Genomic DNA, 18,345 nt, shown 5'->3' on the forward strand with positions numbered 1-18,345 from the left:
TCATTTGGTGTCTACTTTTTTAGTGAATCAAGATAGAAGTAGCAGCTATATAGTCCTGAAAATTATTAATAAAGCCAGATCAATATCGTTTTATGTACGATTTTTGAATGACTTTGTCTCACATTGAAACACATGATTGTGTATATCACATAATTTACTTATACAGCGCCCTTAACTACATTTGAGCGGCTTTATATCAAACCAGGCTTACGTTAATCCTCAAGTTATATATTAACATAGAATCCACGTAAGTAGGTTTCTTTATTATTGCCCATTAAGACATATATCAATGTAGTTTTATTGTAGCAATAGCTAAAGTTTTGATTTGAATTCTGTTTCTCTATCTAAGAGCTTACGAGTTTGAATATAATTCATGTTGATTGACTTTAGCTCATAATTTGCACGGTATGATTATCAATGATTCTATTCTGGGCACGCGTGGCAGCGTTTTGAATCTTAATTTCACACCAAACTAAACAGGACGTCAAATTAATATTCTCCTAAGCAAAATTAGTGTTTGTTATAATTGTGTAATGAAAGAATATACTCCAAATGCACAGACTACTTATGCCTAATAGTATATACAATGACCATCAAAATCTGAAAATTGCAAATGTAAAATACCGAATTACCATCGATTCAGTTGCCACAAACTACGAATTAATTCAGAAAGGCATTACCGAATTCTTCTAGTACGAACCGCCTGTCAGTTTTATGTTTCAAACTCGGTAAACTCTGAAGTGCACTTTACCGTAGATTACACTATGTATGTATTTGATAGAAATATAGTCTATTTACTTATATAGAAAGTAGATTCCCTCCTTATCGGCATATGAGTAGCACTAAAAAGTTAATATGCCTTTTGCATTATCCTCTACATATGTCATATATAATGACCTCCTACAGAACGGAAGTGAGGGACAATTTTTAGTCTACCTATTCCACCGGTGCAATGGCCGAGTTGGTAGTGTTCGCCTTGCATCCCGTAGGTCGTGGGTTCGATCCCCGGCCGAGTCAAAGACTTTTAAAAATGGTACATGCTGCTTTCTCTGCTTAGTACTTACTGAGGAAGAGTATGGAAGTTGAAGACACATTACTACCAACGAACCAGCCCCCTGCTGTAGTGGCTTGCACAAATGTGTGGCCCAAGGGCTACTCGAAATGGAGATTGGGCGCCATCCCTAAGCATCTGCACAGATGTATCAGCAACTTTATTCCAGTCGGCGACCATTTCCGACAGTCAATCAATATCCAACATCGTATATCTTGTACTCCATGCCAGTATTACCGATCACGGAGAAAACACATTAAAGAAATGCACTGTAATACACGCTTATGAAATATGCATGTTCCTTTTAAGTAACCACCCAAGCAATCGCTAGCTGGATCAGAAAATCCGTGCCATTTCTGAAATTCATTTCTTCACCATGTTGATAACAAATACCCGCTTTAAATCAAAATAGATCTACGTTTGGAGGCCATATGTATCCTTTAGTAATAAATCTATTTCAAAACAGAGCCGTTATGTTTTACATTTGTCTTTTCGGGTTTCTGGAAAACTATTGGCTGGTACTCACATATCCGTTACAAAAATATAATGGTTATCGAACTTAGAAAAGAAAGATTGATACAGTTACAGAAAAAATGCAGTCACTGAATGAAATATCATTAAGAATCATTAAAATTCATCTATACCGTCTCAACTTATCCTATTTCAAAGTGCAACAAAAACGCCCCCTGTAGTTCCAATACAAGAGGGCCCATACGTATGCCAATTCTTCTATAGCTAGAGCACAGGAGCTAACTATCGTGACGGTCCAAAATTGGGAATCGTGAAAATAGCTTTCTTAGAACACGAAATATGAAAATTGACATTTTTAATTCATTAAAAAAATTTTTTAAGACATGACCAACATGTTTCTACAAGGTTCATGCAATCCATTAGCTTCTTGAAGTATGCTGCTAAGAAACATACATACATGCATTCCCTCAGACTTTACCGAAGTCATAACCTTCTTGGTAAAGGTAAAAAAAAACTGCATTCACTTCCGATCGTTTTCGGCTTGGCGTATTTTCATATATCCCTTGAATATTTCTTGGCAAGTCTGTGCACCGGAAAGTGTAGCACTAATACGTGTAGGCTGTGTCGTACGTACGACCATAAAGCCGTCCAATTTTCCTGAGCGCTTCAGTGTCGGCCGGGTGAATGTGGGGATTACACGATGTTCTTTTGCTCAATCGAGCAGGTGAAACATTGCCGTATTGATCCTACTCAGTATGAAGGCCGTAAAAGAGAAGTGTCCAACAAGCGTCCTTTGCAATTATGCATCATGTCTGCAGTTTTGAGTCGAAAGTTTTTAACCAACCCCCTCTACATAAAAATTTCAGGCAAGCGCGAAAACGTCTACGTGCGAGCTCCATAAAAATAAATTGTATTCGTAACTAAAATAACTTAATATATTCCCTAAACAACGCCGTATAGATCCCACCAAATGAACGCAGTAAAAGAAAATTGTGCAACAAGCGTCCTTTGCAACAGGCGAGACAATGTGCTGGTTTGTTATAAAGTAGCAGTTGTATACTTTTTGGGTCGAAAGTTTTAGCCCCCTTCTACATAGATAATAAATCCCCTAAACAACAGAACACAGATAGATTACATAAATGAACAATACTAAAAATCATAACGATCTGTCAACATCTTCTTGTCTTTTCCTCTTTTAAAACTCTACAAAAATAGGCTCCTAGAATTTCAAAAAGCTAGTGGCCCAAACCTGTATTAACGTCTTACTCCAAAGAGCTATCAGCCAATAAAAAATCACGACCTTAGCTTGTTCAGAACGCGAGGTATCAAGAACGTTCCGTTGGAGTACCGCAGATGTAGTTTAAGGATAGAAAATGCAATCATTTTGAGGTCTCTTCAAGACTTGCAAATTTACCAAAAAATGAACACGATCCACTCAGGCATTCTCAATTCAAGCTGTTATGCTCACACACACACACACACACACACACACATAAATTTACACACACACACACACACACACACACACACACATAAATTTACACACACACACACACACACACACACACACACAAACAAACACACACACAAACACACACACATATAAATGTACACACACACACACACAAACACACACACATAAATGTACACACACACACACACACACACACACACACACACACATAAATGTACACACACACACACAAACACACACACACACACACACACACACACGTACACGCACACACACACACACACACATGCACACACACAAGACAACGAAACACCATATATACGCTCGGCCACAATACTGGCTTCCTTTCAGAGACTCTGAAATGACAGAAATTACCGAAAGGAACTGGCATGAACCATTTACCAGCGTTCTGTCCATTATGTATTTGGTACTATGCAAGTGTAATAATGTGTGTATATTTCAATTAGGACTTTAAATGCTGTTACCTATATTATTGTTATATTTTGTCTGACCCTTGCATTATCCTTCATGACCTCGATGTACGTGTAAAGTGATCTGTTGGCCGTTTTGACAACCTTTCATACTAAAATGTATGACTATATTACAAATGTGATGAAATTTTTCGCGGCACCAAACAGTTGCACCATACTACATCACTGGAGGTCCGCCTGAATTCTTGTTAATTACCACGTACAATGTACAATACAGCTGGTGTGTTATACCGAAGAGCGGTTATACCGGCTATACATATACAAAAGCTGGTGTGTTACACCGAAGGTTGGTTATACCGGCTATATAGATACAGATACAGAAGCTGGTGTGTTACTCCGAAGGGCGGTTATACCGGCTGTATAGATACAGATACAGAAGCTGGTGTGTGACGCCGAAATGCGGTTATACCGGCTGTATGGATACAGATATAGAAGCTAGTGTGTGACGCCGAAATGCGGTTATACCGGCTGTATAGATACAGATATAGAAGCTGGTGTGTGACGCCGAAATGCGGTTATACCGGCTATATAGTAGCGAGCGCAATTGCCCCCTATATGCCGCGCGGAAAATGACTCCCACGCGTTACGGGCCGCGATCGGCCAACTAAAAAAATTCTATAAAAACAAATTTAATACTGACAATCACCAAATTACTTGTGCTTTTCAATCAATATCTTATCTCTATGTGTACTAAATTTCTTTTAAAAACAAGTTACCGATGTTGAGTTAGAGCGTGATTAACGGGCAGGCCACCCGGCCGGCGAGCTACGCCCGCGGCGGGCACCAGTCGAACCGCAGAGCTCTATGCGCATCATGTTCTGCGCAGGTTCTCTGGACAGGTCATAAGCCAGAACGCAGTTTGTCCTGGTTTGACCCCGCTGCATGCGTATAAACAACTGCCTGTTGTGCAACAAAAAGACCTCAGACCTACATAATGTTTATACTTTTTCACATCTACAGGATTTGCCCAGCACAGCCATGTGGATATTTATTGCATTGCAAAAGTTCAGCCAACGTTGTGGCCCCCGAAACAAAGCAATTTTCGGTCTGTGTATTTGTGATTATCTTTTCTCCAGTTTGCCGGGGCACAGTCAGTTTTGCCCACAGTCGGACAGTCCATTTCCTCACCTTCACATTGATACCAAACTTGAAGGGTAAATTTTAGGAGAAACGGTTTTGCCCCCAAAAAAACTACAGCCATGTCAAATTCCCCGGCGTCTTTTTTCGAATGAGAAACCGCACACACTGATCTTTCACTATGCTTTACAAAACTCAGCCATGATGTTTTGACATCATTACGCTTGCACATGAATCCTACTTATTCTGGCTTCTGGATAATGTTAGTTTTATTTTGGTGGGCTTCCCGAAATCTATTTGCGACGGCAAGACTTGAGCCGTTAGTTATATCAACTTTTCCAAATGCTGGGTTGAACTTGCAACATTAGGCCTGCCCCCCGCGGCACGAACATGGAACGTACCGGCTGGGTTCCACCGTTCGAACCCAGGTTCGGACCAGGAGTTCGAAACAGATTGACTCAAAATATGATGAATCTTAAAAACTCTTACTTTGTACTAAAACTCTGTGTCTACATGTGTTTGATTATCATCATGCCACTTATTATATTGCATATGACAGCCACACCCATTCAGATTCTTGTACCAATTAATGAGGTCTGTGACACAATGCGAAATGTATAAAAATTGGGTCCGTCCGCAGGGTAGTGTGCTTGGGTAGCTACAACCAGACTGAAACTTCACCACTGTGATTTGCGCATGTTCGCAGTTAATTTGGGGGCAAAACCGTTTCTCCTCAAATTTGCCCTTGAAGTTTGGTATCAATGTAAAGGTGAGGAACTGGACTGTCCGACTGTGGACAAAACTGATTGTGTCCCGGCCAACTGGAGAAAAGATAATCACAAATACACAGACCGAAAATTGCTTTTTTTTTAGGGGCCACAACGTTGGCTGATCTTTTGCAATGCAATAAATATCCACTTGGCTGTGCTGGGCAAATCATGTAGATACGAAAAAGTATAAACATTATGTATATCTAAGGTGTCTTTGTTGCAAAATAAGCTGTTGTTTACACCCATGCAGCGGGGTCAGCCCGTGACCCGGCGTAAGCCGTATTTCAGAGAATAACGCGTTCTACGGTGACCTGCGGTTCGACTGGGCACCATTTCCGCCGAACGCAAAAATGCGTTCCACACTTTGACCCCGTTTCCGCCGGATATTCCGAGGATTATGGTCCATGGAAACTTCATGAATGCATTATAGAGACTGTGGGGAGTATTTTGGTGTGTGCCGCAAATTTCTACGTCCAAGGTAAGTCTATTTATGACTATTTTAAAAACTTTGACCACGATTTTTCCCCCGATAGAATTAGATTATCTATTTGCGGCACCGGAAATACGATAGAACATGTTCTTAGCTTTATTTTGATACCAGATTTATAACATTTACTTTGGTATATACACGGCGGAAATCGCTATTTTCAGTGCTGTTCTTTGGCGGGAAGCCGCGCCGCGGGGCGTGGGAGGGGGGCGTGGCGAACGCAGTATTATTCACTGGCTCCTCACACGTTTCTTGCAAAGAGAATTAAGTTAAGTGCTTACGTACTATGAGGCTAGATGGGATTTAGTTTTCAGAATCCTGTCTGATATCTTTTGGTAAGCCATTTGATTATAACTTTACATTTCTTCTCAGTTATGATGCCAGAGAACCTGTTGTGACTAGTGGACTTCTATCTTCTTCTTCTTCTCTGTACTTCTTCAAACCATACAAGTGACACAGAGGGAAGGAATTGGACAGGTGAGACAATGATTTGCAAGTTTCTTTTTTCTCTGGTGTTGAAAATTGTTATTCAATTTCACAACAATATAAAAGAATTAAAACACTTTCTACACAATCATGTACATCTATTTAGGTAAAGGAATAGTTCAGTTGTGAATTTTTGTACTATCATTCAGTGTTTTCTTTGTTTTATTATCTTGTATATTATATCTTGCTAATTATTTTTGGTAATTTTACATAGGCACCATGGCCACAAATGGAGATATCCTAGAGTTCTGTGGACAACACAAACGACTCAAGGTGGGAGAGAAGATGGAACTGCTCAAGGACACATTCAGATCCATTGACAGTAGGGTGGAAACTAAAGTACTCTGGAGCAGTATTTCACGCTTAGCAGGGAAATGGAAGAAATTGCTAAAGGAAGAAAAACACCAGGAACTGAAATCTTACTTAGATCAGACTTTCAATTCCCCAAAGCAAAGCCAAACTCCACAGTCTCGAGCTCCATGGACACCGAGAAAGAAGAAACTTGCAAAGCATCTGGAACAAGCAGGAATGGCCAACAAACATTTGAAGAGGAAGCTTTGTAGTGCAGAAGAATGGAAGAACAATATGCAGAGTGTGCAAACAGAGCTGGAGACTTTGATTAGTGAATACATGTCAGCTGTACAAGAATGCAATAAGATCACTGAGGACACAGAAGAAAAAATGAAACTGATGAACAACAATGATGGTGAGCTGGAAAAGTACATCAAGGAATTAGAGAATGCTTTCGAATCTCAATCAAAAAAGTTACAAGACGCAACAGAAAAACTGAGCAGGTGGAATGTAAGGTACTTCAACAAAAGGGAGAAGGCAGAAAGAAAGAAGATCTCAATCTGTGAAGAAAAACTGAAACATCAAGATACACTTAAATCAGAGATGATGACAAAGATTGAGGACTTAGAAGTCATCTGCAAAGACCTTACACACCGAATCACTGCTTCTACCCTCCACAAACCACACAGTAGACTGGTTGAGAAAACTGTCTGAAGAGGACAAAAAGCTCAAAAAATTGCTCCAGGATGCATAAAGAAACAGAAAGAATGAGAGCAGCACCGCCTCGAACTGCTAAGGCAGAAACAAGATGAGAAGGAAAGAAAGTTAAGAAGGGTATCCCAGGAGAAATCCAAGGTTTGTGAAGCAGTAAGACAAGAAGGCGATGAATGGAAAACTCAAGAGGAGGTTGAGCAGAGACTCAAAGCCATGAATTAATTAATAAGATTATGATTTATTATATTAGTTATTGGAATAATTAATATGCAGATATGCTAATTACTTACAAAACAAGAATCAGTATGATAACTAATACTTGCTGGTCTCACTGTCATAGATTCCAATTAAGAAAGGATGCAAAGAAATGCCACTCTTGTACTTAAGGGGATGTGTTTTATCAAGAATATTATTTACCTAATTAATATGCAAATTAGTTAATTTCCAATATTTAAAAGAAAAATTTCTTTTGTCACCCATGCTGTGTCAGCTGCCAATTGTATATAACCTTTTCTTTAGAATGTAGAGCAGTATCTTAGTTATGAAAGCTGCAGTGAATAGGATACCGAGATTGAATTATGTATATTATTGTTATTTACATGATTGATATGCAAAACATTATAACACTAATTATCTACTAAAATAAAATACCTGAGATCATCTATTTGTTAGCTATATTGTGATAGCTGCTAGTTCAGTGGCTCTGTAGAGATGAGCATAAAAGAAATTGTGTATGTAGATGATGTCTATCCAGTTTGAAGGTTTTGTCTAATTAATATGCAAATATGCAAATCAGTCATTACATAAGAATTTAATTGCAACTGGCACTTTATTGACCTTGCAGTGACAGATGTCTGCCCTGGGGTAACCTTAATTAAGAGAGAAATGTAGCCTGAATGTGTAAAGGATACTTGAATAGTATGTGATATTTACCTAATTAGTATGCAGACATACTAATTTCAATAATTAACATAATCATTTACTAATTCTAGACTGTCTACGTGCTGGATTCTGTTATACAGTTACATCAACTTGAATGTCTGTTTGTGTTAAGAAAATAAATCTATGCTAATGATGCATATAGTGTGTGTGTAGTGTATTGATTTACACTAATTACAGGTCCCTCCGGTGCCATTTTGGCCCCATTGAACTAATGATTAAGGTTTTCCACAAAAATACCCAAATTAATTACTTCAAAATTTAATTTCTAGACTTATGTTCATCCGATTTTAAATCCGAAAACGGCATTTTGTTCGGGGCTGCAAGAGCTATAATTTAAGCTAGATTTCACAGTGCTATCACAGAGGGAAAAAAATCAACTGTGCTAGCTACTATATAGATACAGATGCAGAAGCTGGTGTGTTACTCCGAAGGGCGGTTATACCGGCTGTATAGATACAGATATAGGAGCTGGTGTGTTACGCCGAAGGGTGGTTATACCGGCTATATAGATACAGATATAGGAGCTGGTGTGTTACGCCGAAGGGCGGTTATACCGGCTGTATAGATACAGATATAGAAGCTGGTGTGTTACGCTGAAGGGTGGTTATACCGGCTATATAGATACAGATATAGGAGCTGGTGTGTTACGCCGAAGGGCGGTTATACCGGCTGTATAGATACAGATATAGAAGCTAGTGTGTTACGCTGAAGGGTGGTTATACCGGCTATATAGATACAGATATAGGAGCTGGTGTGTTACGCCGAAGGGCAGTTATACCGGCTATATAGATACAGATATAGAAGCTGGTGTGTTACTCCGAAGGGCGGTTATACCGGCTGTATAGATACAGATATAGAAGCTGGTGTGTTACGCCAAAGGGCGGTTATACCGGCTATATAGATACAGATACAGAAGCTGGTGTGTTACGCCGAAGGGCGGTTATACCAGTTATATAGATACACTATAGATACAATAATGACAAGCTATGTCTTACACCGACGGAACGTTTATCACAGTTTTGCAGTTTCACGATGTTGATGTGGGGTGTGGGAATGTAGTTAACTGCTCTTTTCCGTGAGCACTCCGCGTGATTATCAAGTGAACATGGCGAGATAATGCAAATTGACAGGTACTAATAGACTTCAGCGGAGCACACAACAAGCGGCAACATGCACCGATCCATATACAACGTTGAACATTATATGACTGTTAAATATCGCTGCTTTCCAGCAATACAAAAGTTGGCTTTTTGTTTCTTATAGATTCACAGAGGATTAAATGTTAGTTCCTCCGCAGGCGATTATCATTGCTACGTTTCGCAATGCTCAGGCAGCATTGTGCACAGTGTATCAAACAATAGCGAATAGCGTAACTACAATGGTTACGTGTGGCCAGGGTCTTGGGGTCGAATCCTTTGATGCCACCAATGTTATGTCCCTGTGAAAAAGACCCTCAGCACGACTTTCCTCATTCCTCCATGGTGTAAAAATGGGTAACTGACTTCGTTTAGGGAGGTTAAAGGCGATGGAAAGAGATAGTTGTTCCACATTGTCCTTGTATTTCTGTAACAGTGGAAGGGAAGGGGGGTGGGGGTCTTCTTCTTTCTTTTTTATACTGCTAAGCCTATTCTAGAGATTAACGGCAGATCGCGCATGAGTTAGTAATAACATAATTGTCCAGTATAAATAGACAAGGGAAAATAAAGGAAAAAACGCTAAGGAAAATTAGGGTTTAAGTAGCGCCAAACAACTATGCCAAATGGCTGGTCAGCCTTTTGCAGTGTAGTGGTTACCGCTGCTGGCTTTGTGATCTGCCGGGTCACGTCTTAAAGCAAGTAAAGCTCCATTTAGGACGATCCCTTTCGAATGCATAATGAACTGTCCCTCGTATAAACGACGATCCCTTTCGAAGGCGCACTGAACTGTCCCTCGTATAAATGACATTTCCCTGCAACTAGCCCCAAGGAAAGTACAAAATGGCGGCATAAATTATTGATGGCGACTGGCGATCCATTGTCACCGAACAAAAGATAGTCGGTCTACTGTCATTAGCCGCTGTATAAATGATTGCATGCACATGGCACTTACGGTTATTTAAGATCCAACGATTTCAATTTGCTAGTTGGAATGTCTATAACCGTAAGATAAATTGTCAGCTTGGTAAGGTACAGTGACAATAGGGTCATGATCGTCTAAAACCGTCATACGATTTTCTTGAAGAGTTTTCAAATTCAACCAGGCTGTGATAGATTCAGCCAACCACTGACAAGGAGCTATACGACGTTTTTTTTAGGAAGATAGCTGCAGTTTGTACAAAACCCGTACAAAGAGATACAGAAGAAGCCCCATCCCATACATGACGAACCTTTTAAATGAACTGGACTCATGCCATATGACTTCCGACCTCCCCCCGTTTTAAAGTTGTAAGGTTGTGCATCTTTCGACCTTGCATTACAGTGTTAAATGATCTTTGCATAGAAATCCCAATTGGTGAATCAGATGAACAGTGTTTCGGATTTCTCTTCTTCCGCAATATTGACGCGCAATACTTTATAGTGCAATATGATAATTATCTCTTAAAGCTTTATTAGTTTTTAATCTTATTGTAAACAACATTGCGACAATTTCTCACTTTTAAACCTTGTATACCGTGTTGTAGTGTGCGTGATAATTGTAAATATTCACCGCAATTCAGTCATACTATAGTGACTGCAAGTGTGATGTTTTGTCTGTAATTTCTATGTCTCTATGTCAAATAAACCATTCATATAGGTCATAGAATACTATCGTAAGACGATCGTATGAAAGAGCCATGGCAAGCGGACCTACTGTAGGTTTTTGAGTGTCTTCAAGAGTGTAGTATATCTAAACATTTCGCATATTACTGGTGCACTTAACAAGGACGATTCTAGACTTGACATTTTAACTAGATATTTCTCCCTGTTGCTATTAAATTCATCACTCATTCATATCTTAGAAGAATAAGCCAAACGTATCGTTCCTTAAAAATCGAGAATACGACGTGACCGTTAGGCCAGGTAAAGTAAGAATACCAACCCCGAAACACATATGGTTGACTGTGATACTCTCTACTAAAACTCATACACCACTGAGTGAGCGTAGTGAATCTAGCGATCATAGCCAAATGTTTTATTTGTTAACAGAAAAGACCTAATATCTAAAAAGGACACATTTTGTAAAATGATCGTCAAAATTTACGTCAGCGAGTTAAAGTGTACTTTTCTGGAAAAGGGGAATGTTAATAGTATTCCACTTTCTTGTCGAAAACCCGGGGCAGACAAGCACCGAAACAAATGCTTTCTCTATTCCCTTGAGACCCTATTAGACTAAAGGATTTCCTATTGACCGCGTTCTTCCACGATCTATTAAGTGAGCCCATACACCACATGAGTAAAGTAGAGTTCTATTCTTAGTTACAACAGCCTTGGCTAAACCACAGAGGGTTAGAACTTTCAAAGCGAAGAGAATATATCATGTAAGTCTTTAAGCTCGAGTTTTCGTAGGACGGAATACAAATGGAAGGACATGTTTTCCATTAACGGTATCTGGTTGCGTTGGTCGCTTCTATGTATGACAATAAACTGTTGTCATGAACGTCTGCTGTTGTTGTTGCTTCTCCCTCTGTCAATAACAAAAATAGTCATAGGAGATCATAGGTGTTCTGATCACGTAGCAGTTCGCCCATCCTTGGAAAGTATAAGGGACTGAATCATTGACTGAATCATCTTCGATTTATAAGGGACTAGTATGCTTGTGCTTAATGCATAGATGGCTTGCAACGGAGGTCCAATGGCCAGCAGTGGAAAAACATGGATGTTTCAGAATTCTTCTAATTAAAGAGATTTTTAATTGTTACATTCACTTAAAGGCTGTCTTAAAATTGTATCTACGAATACAAATGAATTCACCTTTTTTATGTAAAACGATTCATGCTAATTAGAAAAACTATTCTAAGCCCTTTGTTGGCTTTGAATAGACTTTAGAAGTTTGAATACTTTCAGAGATTTCAATTTCCCAATATTACAAATTTCTGAACCACATCTGCCTCCCTGTAAAGCTAAGGGCAAAACCCGCCGTACGTGCAAATATTTTCTCTCTACGTGCCAAAACGTGGGCAATCTTTTGGGATCGGTAAGTAGTAAGTACCGCCTCCGTACGATCTCGTAAGGAATCCGACGGATTATGGAGCAAGCAGACACGCCGTAGAACTTTACGTGCAGGCAAAACTGTGTGTGCCATTGGGCTGCAGATTCGCCCCCCGTACGTACCAGTACGGGCGATGCGCCTGCCCTGTACAGCCTGAACGTTTTCAGAAATACGTGGCGGACGTTGCCTCCCAAAAAAACGTACGAACAAATTTCACGTACGGCGGGTTGAGCCCTTAGCTTTAAACACATTACCCAACCATGCCGTGTAAGTCTGACAGAATGTGTGCCATTATGGCCGTGACCGTTGCACACTCATGTCGTGTGATAAGTGAATCCCATATCGACCTGAGAGGATCTCCTGAACAGCCCCAGTGACGGACGAACAAAGACCAACCGAATGGCTAGTACGTTATCAATCTGGTCTCCAACACGTTCGGACGGCATCCAGGAAAGGAGGGTAAGAAATTACCTCCCATTGGTTCTACCTCGCTGCACTTGAAAGCCTGGTTTATACATTCCGGCTGAACTTTATACTGATCGATGAACCGTGGCTGGTTAAACTAATAACAAACGACGGGCTATAGAATAAGGGTCAGTGGTATAGCGATGGGTTTTAGGGCCCAACATTTGTGTCTGCATCAATCAAGTAGAGGGACTGGGCCCTTTTCTGAATTGGTGCAGCTTTGCATCCACATTGGTGGCAGCTGGCTCTAATTAAAACTTCATTGCAAATTGATGCCTTCGGGCTAATTGCAAACAAACTACGTAGCAGTGCGGATGTGCATGTAACGTTTGGGGAAATAGAATTTGAGTGGTACCAACACCTTATGTTCACGTTATTATATGTTTATTGCAAGTTTATGCCCGAGGGCTAATTGCTGGTACAAACAACACGTATTATAAGGAAAGTACAAATGTGCTAAGAACTACATTCTATGACTATGTTGTGCTACTGAAGTGTACATTATACTGGTTTTGTTGGGTTTGGCTTCTTCTTTTTAAGCAGCGGAGACGAATTTGCCAACTTTTTCTATAATATGTTGATTCTTTTAACTTGATAATAGGATGGATTTCTCATTGTCAGGGATAGTAAGAAAGTAAGCATGTATTTTAATTGGATACTATCCTAAATAATTGTTTTCTTATATTATCATATAACTACAAAGCTATGTGACATTATAACTATCACTTAAACTATCTTCTGAAAGAAAGGCCCGATCTCAAAGTATTTTTACATCAAATTACAATATTGTCTTGTCATCTGTTGAAAAAATTGCATCATATAATGAACATAAATGTTTACACTAAACAAACACCTTGCATATGTATATGAGCGTCGATCCATTAAAAACCAGCCCTCGATTCTTGCCACCAGGTAATTATGTTAAAATTATGACGTCTGAAACCTATCAACAGCTTGCAAAAAACATTATTTGATAAGTAAACATAGTTATCGTGGTTACATACAATTAGAAGACATTATGATATTTGCTTTTCTTACTTTTCATAGACCGGTTCTTTGTCGGCCGCAATCAAAGGTTCCAAACCAGCCGCCATGTTTATTATGACGTCATGACAGGTATAGTCACCGTTTAATCTGATTATCTGTTGGCAAGAATCAAGAGCTGGAGGTATATGCTTTTTTCATGGTTCTATGTTTAAATTCTTCAGAAGGGTTATAATTTGTGCAAATATTTATGCAATAAAGCAATATTATCATGATTAAACTATTTTCATGGAATCTTTGATAATATGATATGTGTGTCATAAGCACTTTAAGCTTAAGACAGAACAAAATATAACATATAATAACCTCGCTTCTGGATTGAACTTAGAAGATAGAAACTTTCATTGGAATAAAATCATATCAACAAAAAGCTGGGTTATTGCGATATGCTTATATTGATATGTAGAGAAATATCACTCCCAGATTGTAATCGAGAAGTAATTACTATTGGAATTGACGCACGCGATTAAGAGATCTTCTTGTCTCCTGCTGAAGTGAGATATGGGCCACTCATGATAAAAGAGATGAATCCTAATATAGAAAAGGTAGCAAGACAAGAAGCGAGATTGGAAGTGAGCTGTAACGCTAGTTCACCTTTTCCCGCAGGGTAACCTATATCCGTTGTATTAAAACCTGGGTATTTAGAGTCAACGAACTATAGTTTCAAATTAGCAATATTCTCCAATTGTTGCAGTTACCTTCAAATTAGTACACGGTTTGTCTACTTGATATACCTAAATACCCTTTTTAAAACAACGGAAATAGGTTACCCCGCGGATAAAGGTAAACTAAATAAATAAAGGAACCTGTAACTCATATGGCAGCGCTTTCAGAAAAGCTATGACAAATTTTGAATTGTTTGCTCAAATCAAAGAATTTTGTTTCTTGTCGCAAAGTTCTACCATTATCACCATTTTATTTTGTACTAAAAATTATCTCAGAATTTATCAAGTTAGGTACCACTGGCTTGATTTTATGGATGACATTATTGTATCAATTTCTATTAATTAGTTCGTTTCCAAAAATTGCGACAATACTTTAAATAATGCAAAATTACAAACAATATACCGTGGATTAAAAGAATGAAGTAGAAACTTGATACTAATGAAGGAAGTCATGCAAAGCAAAAGACAAAGATGTTATACGACAAAAAAATATTTCAAATTTTCTTTGTTTACCTCTTTCTACGTATTAATAAATCATTTGTTTAACACTTCAGATTTTAAAATGAAAAATGCCTTTCCTTTACTCAACACTTGTTTCCCAAGTTAGCTCGTGTCAGTTTTGGGGTACCCAGAGGATGTAATCAAAGCAGTAATGCCATAAGTATGGTTATATGATGGTTTATTTGGCAAACTTTACATGTCATACGGTTCGCAGCCATGCGGCAGCTGTAGTGACATAATATTCAGCACAGTTAATACAATATAAACGATAAAATTCCTAGCACAATAAGCAAGGTTTGAAATATGGAGTTCAGAAAAAGTATGGTGATCTCCAAGCAAATCCTACGGCAGCATAAGCTAGTATCAAAAGGAAAGAAGTCGGTCTAGGAGTGTGTATGCGATCGGTGCCCGTTTGACTCCCTTTGGCCGGCTATACTCCTTTCCCAGATTCGATGACACTTATGGCACTGTATGATCTGCTTGGAGATTAGTATAACACCCACCGGTCACCTGGTCATATTGCCCGAGCCCATATTTCAATATCTCAGCCACTGCATGTAGGAACAAATTGAAAGACGCTGGAAGTTGAGTCGAACCGGCTTCCGCGAGTAATATGCTGCACTTACGGAAATCGTTTCTCAAATAGGTGGCAAAAAACACTTCGTCATATGTGTGAAATATTCTACAGAGTAGCAAGATCAGGTAGTAGTGACGTCACCAAATCTCGTCTGAAAGGTTTGGGTGATGGAAGAGTTTCTCCTCGCCAAAATCTGATAGCGAAGAACACCTGACATCTGCCACCGTTCCCATTTTGAATCTACAATTTATCATACCGGCTGTGGTATCTTGTCTTTGGCCGTGCTTCAGTTTCTGCCTTATATATAAGACAACAATTGTTGAACTAATTTAACTATAATATCCAACAAAAAATTTGACTCACCCAAATTTTCGACTGAACAGCTCCAGTCTTTGTCAAGGAATGAACAACATACCGCTACCGTGACAGCATGTGACTCATGAAGTCTATGGCGCCCACCGTCTCTGTTCAGCGAGAAACGTATGATCCACTGCTCACTGAGTCACGTGTTCTATCTGCATAAAATCACGGTAGCAGTGGATTGTTCATTCCTTGACAAAGACCGGTGCTGTTCAGTCAAAAATTTGGGTGAGTGCTAGTTTTGTGTTGAATATTACTGTTAAACTAGTTCAAGATTGACTTCTATCAACAGAGATCAACTTTCAAGTTAACTTAAACATTGATTTTTTGCAAATACGAGAAATTATACATGAAGGTAAGAGGGGGTCAGGATGTGGACACCAAGCTACATAATATGTTACGGTGAAACTCCGCCGTGAGCAAGATCCATTGATACGACGCTAAATACAAATCGGCAGATCTAGTCATACATCCATCTGTCATGAAGAGATAGTGAAACCCTAACCTTACCTGTGTGCCTAACATTCGCAGTTCAAACTTATAGCATAACACTTGATAAGGAGATGGAGCGACAAGATATGAATGTGACTTGATAACAAACACGATTGAAAAACTCGGATCCACTATCTCATACCTACGCATACCCATAGCAGAGAGAAGCAGGGCGTTTCCACCCATGCGTTTTGAGTGATGGATCCCGTAACGTGTTTTGACAAGTGGGGTTCCCTACTGCACGCTCGGCTGCGTCCGACCATACACCAGGCGGTACCCATCAGAGAAAAATGTATCATGCTAAAGCTTACTTGATATCTTATATACGGCCACGCTAAGTGCTAACAGTATATCATCTTCTAATGGTACATTGTAAAGCTAAAGGCATATGTTAAACACACTAAAGTGGTAGAAATTGGTGTAGAAATAACGCCTACCAAAGCCATATAGTTGTACCAAAATGTACAACTATAATACAAATATTAGGTTGCAAATCATACTTCTCGAGTCAAATGTGACATGGGTGTCTCAACACCCCCCCCCCCCCACCACGAAAAAAAGCAAGATACGTAAAAATTATCTAATGTAGTGTCATGCAAGCATGTGTCACAATCATCATTTAATCATTTCATTACAGAGGCTATCAAGTCATTTAGGGTGGTTGATATTTCCCCTCAATACCAATTCACGTCAATTAGCTTCAAATAACGGGTCAAAATGGCCACTCTGACCAATCAGTAGTTAATAGCGGAAATGGAAACTAGCTGTTACGACACAATGAACAAGCGGTGTCCAAATACACCGTGCTTACACATAACAAAACGACATGGCCTCTTTTTGTGGTGTCGTTGTAAACATTGTACCGTGCTCTTACCTAACATGGAATACACAACGTAACAATCAAATATAATATTTTCCAGCCTGAGCTAGATTACATATATTAGTATATAACACATCACTTGTGTTTAGCTGATTCCTATATGCAACTGGTGCAAGCAATGGATTGTAACGTATACACAGCAATGTATCAATTTCATAGAGTATTGGTGGCGTTAGCATAGTTGACTAGAACCATTTACATGGAATGCTCACCTGATATTGCAAACGATCTATCTAACTGTTACGAAAATTGCTTTGTCTAGTTTACACATTATAAACTATAAGAACGTGTAGTAATACATACTGGTAAACTACCAACAGCCATAAGAGGAGGGGGAGGGGTGTGAGGAGAACAGGTAAGCCGTTGTTACTAACCGTTGTCAGGTCGACGGTAGCCCCTTTCCCAGCCCCAGCGTCACGCGAACCTTGCGCAGCGTTGAAGGCCGCCGACTGACTCATACTGGCGCAAAGTACAGCCTTGGTACCAAAAAAATACTGCACGAATTTCACCTCCAAGCAGAAAGCGACCTTGTTACACGCCCCTACAGGTGTAAAGTAATCCGTCCAGCGGTTATGCTTTCATTCAGACACACAACAGAGCGTCACTGATCGCCAGGTAGCTGTAATGCACACCTATTCCAGCACACCGCCGCGCGAGATACAAAGAACCCTAATCCATTGTCTGCGGCACCTTACGGTCTACCCCTTGTCTACGCCTGTACTCCGTACAAATTACAGGTCGGGTAGAGAATGGTTTGTGAATAAAACATAGGCGTGCTGTCGGCGCGGACTTTATCCCAACAACATGCCGTGAGAGAAGAGCCGAACACACCTTTGTAGCACACCGTCGAAACTGGCGAACGTTAAGCGTTCCCCACCCTTTCTATTGGTGCAGTGCTACACGTTGTTGGTATATTCATGTAAGTGCTTCCCATTGGATG

At 39.6% G+C, this 18,345-nt stretch overlaps 1 protein-coding gene and 1 long non-coding RNA gene across 5 annotated transcripts in view; one reads left to right on the forward strand and one right to left on the reverse strand.

Moving 5' to 3' along the window:
* The window catches only part of LOC118405913 (dipeptidyl aminopeptidase-like protein 6), a 239,590-nt gene that overhangs the window by 183,686 nt on the left and 37,559 nt on the right, over positions 1 to 18,345 (reverse strand). The window contains exon 1 of one of the 4 annotated variants that reach the window (XM_035805757.1): positions 17,780 to 18,015. The exons of the other annotated variants lie outside the window; for them this stretch is intronic. Coding sequence (XP_035661650.1) covers positions 17,780 to 17,863 — 84 coding nt within the window. The 5' untranslated portion in view covers positions 17,864 to 18,015. Of the gene's footprint in view, positions 1 to 17,779; positions 18,016 to 18,345 lie in introns of those variants that run through there. 4 annotated transcript variants of the gene reach the window in all.
* LOC118405917 lies at positions 5,669 to 8,391 on the forward strand. Its single transcript, XR_004829958.1, has 3 exons — positions 5,669 to 5,812; positions 6,194 to 6,298; positions 6,522 to 8,391. It is a non-coding gene; the product is annotated as an uncharacterized LOC118405917 (long non-coding RNA).

The sequence above is a fragment of the Branchiostoma floridae genome, chromosome 18, assembly GCF_000003815.2.
Source record: "Branchiostoma floridae strain S238N-H82 chromosome 18, Bfl_VNyyK, whole genome shotgun sequence".
Taxonomy (NCBI): Eukaryota; Metazoa; Chordata; class Leptocardii; order Amphioxiformes; family Branchiostomatidae; genus Branchiostoma; species Branchiostoma floridae.